Genomic DNA, 14,618 nt, shown 5'->3' with positions numbered 1-14,618 from the left:
GGGACAAGTACTTGCTATTGTACAATTTCTGCGCATGTGTGGTCTTAATGGATGGTTTGTAGCTGGCTGAATATAAACCCTATTTTATTTGCTTGCGTCCTCCTCCTGAAGGAAAACAAAATTTGTGGCGCAAAAAATTGCTCGGTGTTCTCAACATTTTATGTAGCCCGTTGTTGATATGAGATGTTGAAGATAAAAATTATTGCCATTTTTGGAAATGTGAGTGATATTTCATGTGTCACTTGTTTGGACACGTGTCTGAAACTCCTGTAAAAACGCAACTTTAAAATATTTTTTGATTAATAGCCAAGACAGATATCTCAAGATAAAAAAAAAATGAATTACTCTTAAGTAATTACGGTAGAAAGAAATTAAATTTATGAGTTTTAAAAATGATTCAGGACGGCATTTTACGTAAGAAGGAAAAGGAAAAAAAAAAAAAAAAAAAAAAAAAACGGCGTCCGACCAGATAAAAATAAGGTCGAAAGATCATATTTATGTCCATTCATCGAAAGTTCCTATGAGTCAGCAAGAAAAGTAAACAATGTTGTGAAAAACTGATTTGGTCATTTAAACTGCTGATTGTAAACTGAATGAGAAGAAACTGGAGATGTTTTTCATTAGAAATAAAAATCTCTGACACGGAAGTGCTGTGAAAAGGCTGTGCTAGGGAGTATAATTGAGTAAATTCGAACTCGCAGCGCGGTGGAAAAAGAAGTCTCTGCAGACTTATATCTTGCTTTTCTTTGCAGCAAATTTGTGTTCATTCTTAGCGAATAATGTAAGTTTTTTTTAAACATTTCATTGTGTTCTTGGATTTTAAAGATTGTAAAAGATTTTCATATCCTGAAATTTAATACTACATTCATAGTTATATTTAATGAAAGTATTATTCTAATTTCATTTTCTTCATCTGTCTGTGCGTTCTTTGCTGATCGCGAGTAAGAGCACATTCCACTAAGCGTTTTTTTACTGGTTGTCTGAACCTATTTGTTTTCAATGTATGTGTGCATGTGTGCGATGGCTAGATAAATCTATCGTATTTACAACCATGTAATTTGGTACTCGTAATGGCGACTCAATGCACCTCGGAACTCCAATTTTAAAATTTATTCTAAAAGACTTTTTATTTAATATTCTGTGTTGCCTTAGATAATTTTTTCCTCGTAATTATCAAGGCCAATCATGAGCTAAATAAAATCTTAGTTAGCTAATTTCGTTTCTAATAATTCAAGAAAGGGAGGAAGGGAATGATCGGAGTTTACTTTTCCCCCCCTCAAATCTTACACGCATTGAAGTATGAGCATACTAAGTGCAAAATTAATATTTTTTTTTCTTTGTGTTCATGGCTTTATTTTATGTTGTTGTAGTTTTGATTTCATTTGTCGCGAGGCGTTAGAGTGTGGGATCTTCTAGTTTAGTTTTAAAGTAATATTTTTGAATTATTAAAAAATTTATGGCATTTGTCAATTTTAATTTGAATTCATCGCTAATTCGAGCTTTTTCAGTTTTCAAAAGTACTTGTAAAAGTATGAATAGTATTTATACAAATACACACACAAATAAATACTTTAAAAAACATACCTAATTTTTTTGTGAGATAAAAACTGATATACAAAATAATAACAAGTTAATGTTAGAAAAACTATATTTTCATTCTCTGATTTCAGTTCATACATTTTTTGAAAATTCGGCCTTATCATTATAAAAATTGAATAAAAGCATTGTAGGTGGAAACATATTCCTATTATTTCTTGGTAACAAATACTTTTATACATAGTTTACCTTTTTAATTATACTGACTGATGTGATGGGTATTCACAAATGGCTCTTTGTTTCTGCATTTTAATCACTTATTAAAATTAGAATCAATTATATAAATTGCATTTATTCATTTATTATTTTTAGGTGTTACGAATAATAAATATGAGTTTCTTCTTCTGTTTCTAATGTAATGGTCTCTAGAAATATGGTTATGTTATGGTATGGAGGGCTTCTGAACCATTTATTTTTTGTGTCTGTATGAATCATTTATATATAAAGGAAATTAAATTATTTATCATCTTGAGAGGTTCAAAAAACATTTGTTATAACTAAAAAATTGTTGAAGCGAACCTCGATTGCAAAATGTGAAAATACCTTAAGAAATTAGAAATTTTCTTTTCAATATAAATTTTGCAGAAATTTTAAATTGCAGAAACTATAAATTATTATATATCAAGTTAAATTTTTTTCATTATTGTTTTTAAAAAATTTATTGCTTATTACATCATCTGTTTCCCAAATATAAAATACAATAAGCCCATGATATATAAAAATATTTTATGTATTTCCAATATATAAAATACAATAAGCTCAATTTATTCTGAGAATAATGCTTTGATAGACTCAACATTCTACGGAAATGTTAGCCTTAAACGTTAAGAAAAAAATGTATAACTTGAAGAAATAAAATTGTTTAATTATTTTATTAAATTGTTTATTTATTTATTTAGAATCATGGAATAACAAACACCAATTATTTAAATTTAAAATAATGCATAAATATGTGTTAAAATTTAATGCATAATGATTATAAAGAACCGAATATAAAGTATCAATAACCTTTAAATGAAATTTAAAACTTAAGAATAAATTATAAGTCGATATACATTCTGAATATTGACTGTATTCTGTATAATTATATTTAATTTTAATATTTCAAAATTAATTACCAATAATCTTAAATTTTATTTTTGCACTTTTAAATGTCTGATACGAAATGACCCCAGGAAAGAGGCAAATTGCTTTAAAAATTATTTGAAGTGAAATTAGTATTATTAATAATTAAATTTTTTTAATTTTTGGCTTGAGTTACTATTTACTTCTTGGTGTAAGAAATACATCCTTCTTGTTCTTCTGAATACCGAAAGGAAATTATTAATAATATTACGAAGACATTAAGAATTAAAGAAGGATTTGTAGTATTATCAGAATATAAAAGATTAAATAAAACATTTCACCGTCTCTGTGGGCTTTTATTAATCATAAAACTACGAATATTCGCACAGCGTTGTCTGTGGCATGATGAATGGAATCAAACCTGTTTAAACTTGCATAAGAGTTCCCCAACTCTAGCCTCAAGATTTATCTAAAAAATTTTATATGAAAATTCATGACTCCCAGATGTTATTAGTAGTCACCTCTCCTTTACTACTGAAGATGTTGATTAATCCATAAATATTATTTATCATAATCTGACCCTATGTAACAGTTTGGAAGCAATCACTCTACATATATTATCAAAAATATAGCTTTATTTAACAACCAACAACATAGCGCCTTGTCGCTAAGACCTACTCTGCATATATTCTTCCCGCTCTCTGTGAAACAGGAAATGCTGAGTCATGCTGCGCCTCAATGCGATTGGAAGATTAACGGAGATGAAACACACGTCACACTTTGGCGCGTTCTCCGAGAAAATTAGAATGATCGCTACACTACTCTCCATTTCTCTGAGAAATCGACAAAACTCTTGTTTACCTTGCGTTTTCTAGGTAGTAAAGCATCGATTGAATTCACAATCAGTCATTGTACTGATATAGAAATTCAGGGTTTCATATCAGTGCTCATGACTGCCAAATAAGTTATTAATGTTCTGCCATCTTCCTTATGAGAGTTATACATGATATAAAATATATCTTGCCATTTGCAGGAAGATTGTTTTTTTATGCTCTTATGTTACATTGTAATTTGGTTAATATTAAAGTATATTGAAGCTATATTTTGTAATAAGTCGACTAGTTTTTAATTAAATCTATATTTGAAATGAACAGCATATTGTCTCAGACTTTCCACCGATTCAAACACGTAACTAACATTCTAACTCTGCGTGCTATTGCCAAATGTGATTAACAAATTTGGTAAAATTTTGCTTTTTCTTAAACATTTTTAAAAAATAAATTTCCATGATTCGTTATTTTCTGGATTCTGATTTGTCAATATGACAAATCATTCAGAAAAAAAAATCATTCAATTCACCAGGAAAATAATTAAGGTATTTTGATTATTAGTGTTTTAAATTAGGGTAAAACATTCGAATAAAATTTGAAAAAGACAATGGAAATAAAATATCGGATGCAAAAATTTTAGTTTTAAATTAAAAAAATTTTCGGAAAAATGAGTAATTTTCAAAATTTTTTTAAAATTCAGTAAATTTTGTCAAACATCCAAACCAAATTTATTGCTCTTTTTGATCCGATAATTATTTGCTTTTCTTTAAATAGCACAAAGGTTTTTCCTACAGTCATAGAAACCATATTACGAAGAATAGATTTCCAAATTAATTGAAAATCATTTACGGGGAAATACTAGAAAAGTATTCAAAATAGCATAAAACATTTTTAAAAAAAATTCTACCATGCATATTGAAATTCGGGATTCAAGGTGCATTCAGTCATCATTATGACTATCTGTGTGCTAATTTTCATAACTGTTCCGTACTTGTAAAATCACGCCTTTGGCGGCGGAGCATCTTCCCTCGGCGCACTCTGCAACTACGCCAACCTGGAAACCATATAATTTCTCAGACAGTCTCGCTAAACACGCAACAAAATAAAACGCATTTTTACAGTTCGTTTGCTCTTTTCATTCATTTTACGTAACCTCCGCACAGTAATTTAAGCGCGATAGATTTGTTTGGACATCACTGACACATGTATCAAACAGGCAACATACACTTTCTTTTATATGTATAGAATGCATAGACTGGATATTACAACAGAAAATATTCATGATATCATTTCGTTTGAATTTTGACGTTAATATAAACTAGACAGAACTGCAATTGGATTTTGAAAAGTTCTTTTACTGTCAGATAATTGCAATAAAAAAATAAAATTCATCTCCATCAGCATGTAGTCCTTCTGATATAAGAAGACTGTTTGGCAATACGGAATAAATACATATTTTTTTGAAAACACTGATGTGCATATTTAATAAATATTTATGAATGATATAATAACAAAACAAAACAGATTTCTTAAAATAGTTTGATAATTAATTTAAAGTGGTGGCTATTTTGAACGATTACTTTTTTTTTGCAAAAATATCAAAATTATTTTTAAAAATTTAGTATTTTTAATTTCTGAGCAGTCTTTATCATAAAGCTGTTTGAATTTTGTTTCTAAGGTTATTCTTTGGAAAGTTACATTGATTTTTATACTTGCATATAACATGTTTGAGTGCTATTTAACATCCTTAAATGCAATTTTCTGGAGATCTAAATTATGGGAAACATCCCAAATTAAAATTTAATGAATAATTTTGTTCAATTTTTTATAATTGTTTTTCAATATATTCTTCAGCTCCTGAACTAGAGATTAAGCAATCTGCTCATTAATTTTTTTTTTACAGTTGTTTAAATGTTTCGCAATGGGAGAAATTCGAGTTATTTATCAGTCAGACCCCACTATTTAAAGATAGATGGTGAGTTTTTTTTTTTTTTCCCATTCAAGAACCCGGAAGTATATTTATTAATCTATCTGCAAGATTTTGAGTCATTCATAAACTTTTACTGATTTATATCTGTTTCTAGCCAATCACCCAAATTTTTTTCCAAACTTTTTCAAAACTAACAAATTTTCGGTGCATTTAACTGGCATATTTTAGTTTCATGAATAATCTATTTTTATCAAAAATATTACAACTTTGTTGCGTTTTTCTAAAAAATTCACTCCGAACGTACTCACATACTTAAGTAATATTCACCAATAATTCATAAAAACATTAATACCATATAGATAAGATTAACAAAACAATATGGATAATGAGCTGAAAACTGATTCTACTAATTGCAAAAGCGATCTGAAATGAGTAAAATGTATTAGAAAATTATAAAAAAAAGTCAATATTTATTAATTAAAAGATCGTAACTAATAATAGTTCAATGTTCTAATAAGAAAATGCGAAGAAAAGATAGCATTTAACATTTTTAAGATCTCTATCACGACTGCATCGTGGCAGCTTAGTGGTAAGGTCTGGGCTTTGGTGCTTGGAGGTGGAGGTTCAAAAATCGGTCCGTCATGTTCTGGTGCGCATTAGATCCGAAATCGTTGGCCAATTTCCTCCCGTATGAAGTCTGGAGAGAGGGTCAGTTCAGGCTTCATTCTCGCTATTTGGCTGGGCACAAAATTATAAGAACAGTCCCAAAATAGTCTTAATATTGTTTCAAGTGGATGTTAATATAACTAAACTAAACCAAAAAATTCACGAGCCTGGTAAACAAATCTTGTGTTCGTATTGCTTGAAGGATTCTGGACAATAGCTGTGCGACTGGAAGATGGGGATATAGACGTCCCTCCCATCTGGTTTTAGAGAGCACGAAGGAGACAAAGCGTTAATTCTTTAATGTAATTTTTCAGTTTGAGGGAAAGGTGAAAAATTAATGACATGTCCCGGGTGCCGTGACTGCTGATGACGACTATGGGAGGGAAAAAAAATCATATTGAGTCCGGAGCATTACATACTCTCGCTGAGCTCTTGATTTTGAAATGTGTTGTTATCTCAGTTGTTACGGGATATTTTGTTCATTATTAGTTGGCCGTGATTTGACATTATTAAGCATTTTTTAATTAAAGTGCTTATTAATGATATAAGAATACCATCACCATGTGATAAAGTGGCAAAAGGTTTTGTTGTCTTCTCTATCATCAAAACGAAACTACCGTTTCACTGTGACCATGTATCCCTCCGATATTTATAAACATAGTTTTCGAAGTTGCAATATTTTAGTTTAGAATAAGTAAGTATTAGAAACTTTTAAATATAAGAAATTGAATTAGAATCGCATAAAGTTTTTATAAATGTGATTTATTAAAAGTATTCCATTCTAATTGATCTTATACTGAGTAAATCGTATTTTTACTCATTCTGTGGCTGCTATATATAATAAGTTTTATAATTCTGTTACGAAAATAGCGCAGATTTCTTTTGGCATTTTAAAAATCTTTCTGATTCTAAATTCATGATGGAAAAATCTTATCTAGTAAAGTGATGAAACTTTGTTATTCATAATTATGTGTATAATTTACTATATTATTTTTATGTATTATAAATATTCCAGCGAAGTAATATAATGTGTGTATGATTTATGTTTAAGAATCTTAATGAACAAACGTGATATGTGATTCGATTGACAATTATTGTATTTTATGCTGATGATTTTTTTATTCAAAATATCAGAATTGAAACTTGCAATTTTTTGAGGTACAAAGTTTTTGAGTATCAATTGACTTTCCATTCCGAAATATCTAATATTCAGAAATCAGGAACAGGATTTTTTTTGTATATATCATTATTATTCATATTTGGGTAATAATTTAATTTATAGTGTTAAATTTTACTATTTTACATGCAATAAATTGGAAATTGAATTTTCTTGTTGTCGTATCATTGAACCAGAATTTAATCACAAATATTGAGGATCGCAACTTGAAAAATTATTTCAAATTATGTGGGTTTTCCCCCCTAATTTTTCTAGGCAAGTCTACTTAATACAATAAAGTTCAAAATAAAATTTTCATGTTTACCAGAATTTACGTCATCTCCAATTTATCAGTTTTAAGAAATACTTTAATATTTTATATATTTCTGTTTGATTTGCAGAAGAATAAAAATATTTCAATGATAATTTTTTTTTCTTAAAAATATGAATGACAGAATAATTATGGCATAAAAAGGAAATTTGAGAAGTTGTGGGATGCAAATATCGAATTTATTTAAATATGTTCATATTATTTACATATACCGTTTAATCATAAATTTTACAGTTTAAAGAAAGTGAATGTTTTTTTTTATTTGCTATAGATTTACCCATTACCATGAAACGTAAAAAAAGTCCTCTTCAACATCGTCGAGGAGGAACTTCATCAGATAGTAATGATTCGACCAAAGTGAGCTCCACCCATGATTCTTCTAAACTAAGTGCTCCTCAACATGGAAATGTTTCTATGTCCAGCCCAGCTGTTTTGCACCCACCTGCATTTCATGTTAATCTTTCTCCTGGTCCTGCATCATCTCATTTGGCTGTAAATAATACAGAGGAATGGAACAATGTAGACGATTCTGTTGACACAGTAAGCTAGATAAATATATAAAAAATTTTTTAATGGAATCAAAAATTCAGTAAAGTGTTACCATTATCCCAAAATTAGTATTAAAGATACCTATTAAAAATGATTAACTTTTATAAAGCTTGTAGAATGTTATATTTAATTGTTTTTGTAATAAATTTTTTCTTTATTTCATTTCAACATGTATATTATTGTTGATAACCACTGAAATTGACAGTGTATACAAGAAATAACGACCTTTGTTATTATATATTCACATGTGATGGGATTGTGAATTCTGTAGGATATTTCATCTGAATATAATCTTAGTTATCAAGAAATGTATTAAGAAATAATTCATATATTCTAATGGAATTTAATTTTAACATTGGTTATCTGTGAATTGAAATTGTTTAATTCAGTGGACATATTTCTGTAGCTTAACCCACCCCCAGAAAAAAACATTATGGCAGTTGCATGCGATTTAATTATTGGCAGTTTTTGTATGCTATCAGCTTGAATTGTCACGGCCTGAAGTTTATTTTTCAGTTTAAATTTGATTTCAATTCCACTAATGATAATGTTTGTGAAACATGTTGAATTCATTTTAATTTCTTAAAATCTCATTGTTTTGCCATTTAATAAAAAAAATATTTTTTAAGGTTTTCATAATTTAATTATAGGATTTTACCTAAAATATGGAATTCCATTTGAAATTAAAAAAAAAAAAAAAAAAAAGTTGAATCAGAAATTTTTTTTTACAATTGCTTCTGCTTTAGGGGACAATTGTCCAAATTTCTGTGTAGAAGCAATAGATAATAAATTTAATTTAATAAAAAATAAGCAGAGGAATTTTGTTGTACTTTGCAATTTTTAAAATGATGTAATTAACTTTTTAAGAAATATAGTTGAAAGTAAGAAAAATAATTTAATATTGGTTTAATGGAGGATATCTATTGCCCCGATTGGACCATTTATTTTCAAGATTGGATCATCTATATCTTTGAGTACAACTAAAGCAAAAAAAAAAATTTCATTTCTCAAATTTGCTTCAACACATGATATATGAACAATGATGCATAACAATTTATGTACTGGAACTATTCTTTATTTGTTTCCTTATATATGAATGCAAAATATCATAACCTTAGGGGTTTCTTTTAGGCACTTCTTATTTTTAATGTCTTTTTAATGTTTTTTTCTTGTTTGTATCATTTCCAATTTATTGTGTAGATTATTAATGTTTATAAATGCTTCATGGGCTGTTCTCTTTTTTTTTAAAGATAATAATATCTTGATGCAAACAGTTCAGTTTAGACTATGGTTTGTGGTCCAATCTAAAAACTTAACTTCATTTTTGAATAAAATTATTGTGAATTCTAGGCAAACAAATTTCCTATCTATGGATATAATTATTTTGTTATTTTAAAATATCATTTACGCTCTTAATTTTTTTAATTAAGATATTTATTTGATGATATCTAAATCTAAACACTTGTCCTTTAATTGCAACTATCAATCACTTTTCTGAAAAATGATTTTATATACCTTATTTACATTTTTGCAATATAATTTGGTTGTCATAATAGAATTAAATATAGTCCAAATATTTAATAGAATTAAAGTGAAGATACTAATCAATTAAGGTGCAAGTCCATATTTAGCTACACTTCCCTAATATGCATAATTTGTCATAATTAAAGCTTCTTAATTTGAAAGTAATCTTAGGGGAACAATTTCATGTAAGAACCATTCAGTAAAATTGGAGGAAAGGTCATGAAAACTCATTGTTTGGGTACAAAAATTTTTTTAACAAATTGTGATTTTTAAATCACAACATGTTCTTAGAAGAAAAAGTTTTAAAATTGAGAATGATTTAATCATTTTTCTATTACACACTTTTATATATCTTAGTTTTGTATTTGTAAACCTCGAATTTTGTGATTTAAAAAAATTGTATGTCAGATACATTTATTCCTTCTTTTTAATTTGGTGTCGGACACTTTTGGAAACTTATGAAAAAAAAAAAAAAGTTTTAAGCAATCTTTATTATTTGTCAAAAACTTAACTAGCTATTGTGTAACCTCTTATTTAATATTTTTAATAGTAGTAGAACCTTTTCTTGAAAACAAAGCTTTTATTAATGGCATTTTTAAAAATTAAGATTTAGCATATCATGAGGTTGCAAAGGACTTTTTCTCTCTCCCTCCCTTCTTTTTTTTATTTTTGAGTTATTATGCTTACTGCCTCTGAAGCCAAATAAGCATGAATATTACAAGTAGCCTGATTGCTCCAAAAGCATAAATGAAAATTCCGAAATCATTCATTGATGCTTGTCATATTTTCTTTTCTGTAGGATGCAAATTAAATCTTTTTAATTTACTGAAAAACAATTATTGAATTTTATCAAGATATTAAGATGAATTTATTACTATGGTTCAACAAGATTATTTTAATGCTGGTTTTTGAGGAATAGACATATGTCATCGGGATGGTATTCAATTTTTAAATAGTTTAATAAGTGCAGGAACACCAATATAGCAAATGTGTTAGTTCTCTAGGGGAAAAAAAAAAAAAAAAATCTGAGCAAAACCTTTCTTTTAATACCTATACCATGAAAATGAGGTTCTAAGTCATAAAAAGAAATTTATAATAAAGAAAATGGAAATTTTAAGCAATTCTGGCAATAAGAAATTTTGCATTGAATTTTTTGTAAAACCTGAATTTTGCAATAAATAAAATCAGACATGATGGAGTTTTTTAAAAAAATATTTTTCTTGGTTCCATATGCAAAAACAATGAAGAAATTTTTAACAGTTTTTTTTTTTTTTTTTTTTTTTTTGTAGAGATTGAGGTATTTTTTTTTAATTTATTTTTTAGAGTACATAAGTATTAGTAAGTATTCAAAATATGAAAATTCCTGCATTTTATTTGCTAGAAGTTTTAGATTTTATTATTCACTTGCATTTTCTTGATGACAGTACAATATTTTTATATTTTCTGAACTTAATTATCAGTTAGTTATTAATTTAATTCAATTTTGATTCCAAGTCAGTGTTGCCTTCTGGTAATGATTTTAAGAAGAAAACAGTTCATTGTTGAAGAAAACTTAGTAGCAGATTGCATAGCATTTATAATAATGAATTATAAATTAAAATTAAAAATATAACATTTTTAAAACAGTTTTTTTACTGCAATAAAAAAGTGTGTTTTATACACTTTATTTATTTTCTAATTTTGTGACAAAAAAAAAAAAGTAAGTAAGGAGAGTAAGAAAAATTAATTTTTTTTGTGACCGAAACAAGGTTATGAGTTATTCTGTTCTAAAATTCTGAAATATATTTTGAACGATTTATAAAGGATTTGAAAGATTTTGTTTCATCAAAATCAAATAAAGTATAGAAGAAGCATATTTGAATAGCATTTTATTATTCATGCTTTTGGTTACAGATTGTAGACTGTTTTTTAGCTCATTTTTTAATAATGTCTTCTGTAGAATCTGTTAATAAATAACATCTATTATATTTCATGCAATTTAATTTTATTTATCCTTTGATATACAAGCTTACTTTATTTCTTTTTCTTGTATGTTGCAGTGTAATGTTGAAGTTAACAATACTGTTTGATTTTCTTTTCATAGGATGGAGCAGGGCTAAGTGGGAGCCTACCATCTTTAGGGAGCAATGAAGCATTACATTTTTGTGATGAAGTTGATTTAGGGTCTTCACATACTCCAGATCTGCAAAGAACAAAAGCAGCCATTGAACATTTACAACAAAAAATTGCACGGACTAAAGAATTAATTAAACAAGAGCAAACTGCAAGAGATGGTATGTTTTCCTTTTACTAAATTTTTATTATTATTATTAATGTATGCATTGGATTGAATGCTTGATTTTAAATATTATCCACAATAAATTAAAAGTACTTAGAAAACTATATGCCATTTTAAGTATAGTGTGTTATACAGAACAGCATAGAATATTGATTATATTCTTTTAAACCTAAATTCTTTACAAATATTTCATTTCCTTATAAATTCATTAGAACCATATTTAGAATGCTTAATTGCATATAATGATACACTATATTTTATGGTATTATCAGTTTCAATGTCATTGATTATATTTCATTTCCATATATGAAGTTTATTTGTAGATATTTTAATCTCTTTTCTAGGGAAATAAATGGAACTTTTTTATATTCCTATTCAATTATTGCATATACATGGTTCAAAAGTAATTTTAAAAATATTTATTTAATGAGGCACATATAGCAATTGTTTTTGAGAAAAATTGTCTAAAAATTTAAATTTGAGAAATATTTCAATGTAATCCTATAAATGTATAACACTAAATAATAAAGTTGACAAAATTCTTTTATTCAATTTAATAGATAAAAGACTATTTCAAGCACTTGTGAAGATTTCAAAAGTTGAAAGTAAAAATTTAAACAAATTGCTTTTCTTGGAATTCTATGCAGCATCAGTACATTCCTGAACAATCAATATTGCTAAAGATTAGTTTGATATAAAAATTTTCAAAGTGATCCAGTTAATTCTGAGCTCATTCTTCAAATTCCTCCACAAAAGCAATTTGAATTTTAAGAATATCATATTGTGAGAAGAGATCTTGTCTGAACAGCATCTTGTCACCCTAAAGCGTCCCATGCATGCTTTGATTCAAGCTGGATTACACTGACTCCTACTTGTGCTTGAAACCCTGCTGCAACAATCTTCCACAAGATGATCTCTGTGACATTAGTGTTGTCACCCATTGAAAGGAGCTTATTCCTAAAGACTCTGGTATATAGTATTAATAAAATTCCTCTTTGCATTTTCTATCCGTTAAATTGCCATTCCAGTTTATATATAGGCCCATGTATTTACCGTTACAATGTCCCTTACCCAGTACAAACCATATTGATGGAGATGTTCTTTTTTAAGTTTGTAGTCACATTTTGTCCTTTTGCCTGAAAAAATTACCTTTACAGAGAAATGGTATTTCTTGTTTTGATTTGGTGGTTGTAATAGATAATTAATGATTGATTATTTCTATTTGTATGGCCATGACCTGATTTTTCTCTGAATGTCTGTAATATTTCAGAATTAGTTTCAAAGTGTAGAAATTATACTTTGATACACATTAAAGAAATTTTTCACTTGTTTTCCAACACACCCTTTTCCAACTGACAAGTGAAGGAAGAAGCTATTGATTATGGTAATCTTGATGTTGGGACATTACTCATATCCATCCTGTAAAAAATATTCTGACAAACCTAATATCATACAATACAAAGAGTCCAAATTGGAATTCCCTGTCTACTTATGTCTTTTTGGAATTCTGGAAATAATATGTCAATGTGATTCATGCTGCTCTGTTGTAAAGAATCATTGTCTTTCAAGAGATGTTTTTGTCTTCATGATACTATTCATGTGTGATATATCTTCAGTCTGTTACCATTTCATAGTGTTTGTTTTAGTTTTATACCATAGATGATGTTGCAGAAGGAAGATGTTCAAAGTTTATTCAAAATACCTTCAAAAATCTATATTGAATGGTAAATTATCTAATAAAAGTTATTTGTTACAAAATTTATTTTATCTATAAAGTAGTAATAATTAGTATAAAATGCTGGAAATAGAGATTGCATGACTTGAATATTGATATTATACAGAATGATTCAAAACGATTTCTAAGGCTTCAATTGTATGCCAGGCTAAGTATGACAAAACTGTTTGACATGAGAACATAAAGAAGACAAATGCATGTTTCTAGTTATATAAGAATAAAAAGGGAATTAAATGTGATTTATAAAATGGATGTATTAAATATTGTGTGTGTATTATTATTGACAGTACTTGAAAGAAATAACTAAGCACAAAATTGTTTCCTTCTGATAAAAGAGTAACTGTTTTGAAATGTTATCACTTCCAATTGCATTAAATAAGAATTCATTATTGGTGCAAAATGTAAAATTATTGGAGATTAGAATTCATTCAGCTGCTGAATCTTTTTTTTTTCCCTTCAAAGCAATGGCTTTTTTTAAGTGTTATTTATTTTTATTTTTCAAGAAATAATCAAAATTATCATCATTGATAGAGACATATCTAATAAAAGATATCTTTTATAGCCATTTGTAATTTTGATTCAGGTGAGGCAATCTGAATAATGATGATATTTTTTACATACTATGTTTCATTCTGTGTATTTGAATTAACTTTATTATAGAGAATTTATTTAGCCTTTAATCTGTTCAAATAACTTTTAAATGGAGTTTCTTAATGCTTTCTTTATTTTTGATTTGGCCATAATAACTTGGAAAATACTTCAATAAATAATTTTCATGCTTGAAAATTCAGTTTAAGTTATTCCCTTAATGCTCATTAATTAGTAAAATATTAAATGTGAGTCAGTACTTCTTCTTTGATCATTTTTAATGATAATTATCTAACTGCAGTCAAGTGCTATGCATATTGATAATTTATTTATCAACTTGCAAAATATACAAAAATCATTGCCCAGCTTG

General features: G+C 27.5%; 1 protein-coding gene across 5 annotated transcripts in view; it reads left to right on the top strand.

The window, feature by feature from the left end:
* Positions 1–640: 640 nt before the first annotated feature.
* Positions 641–14,618, top strand: part of LOC129958377 (transmembrane and coiled-coil domains protein 2-like) — a 36,562-nt gene continuing 22,584 nt past the window's right edge. For 4 of the 5 annotated variants that reach the window (XM_056070835.1, XM_056070870.1, XM_056070853.1 and 1 more), the window contains exons 1-3: positions 641–781; positions 7,846–8,114; positions 11,731–11,920. In XM_056070835.1, the coding sequence (XP_055926810.1) occupies positions 7,860–8,114; positions 11,731–11,920 (445 nt within the window). In that variant the 5' untranslated portion in view covers positions 641–781; positions 7,846–7,859. Of the gene's footprint in view, positions 782–6,705; positions 6,782–7,845; positions 8,115–11,730; positions 11,921–14,618 lie in introns of those variants that run through there. The other variant, XM_056070844.1, reaches the window with a different exon arrangement.

This window comes from Argiope bruennichi, chromosome 2 (genome assembly GCF_947563725.1).
Source record: "Argiope bruennichi chromosome 2, qqArgBrue1.1, whole genome shotgun sequence".
Taxonomy (NCBI): domain Eukaryota; kingdom Metazoa; phylum Arthropoda; class Arachnida; order Araneae; family Araneidae; genus Argiope; species Argiope bruennichi.
The sequence above is the reverse complement of the archived record's forward strand: the minus strand, read 5'-3'. Positions and strand labels throughout refer to the sequence as shown.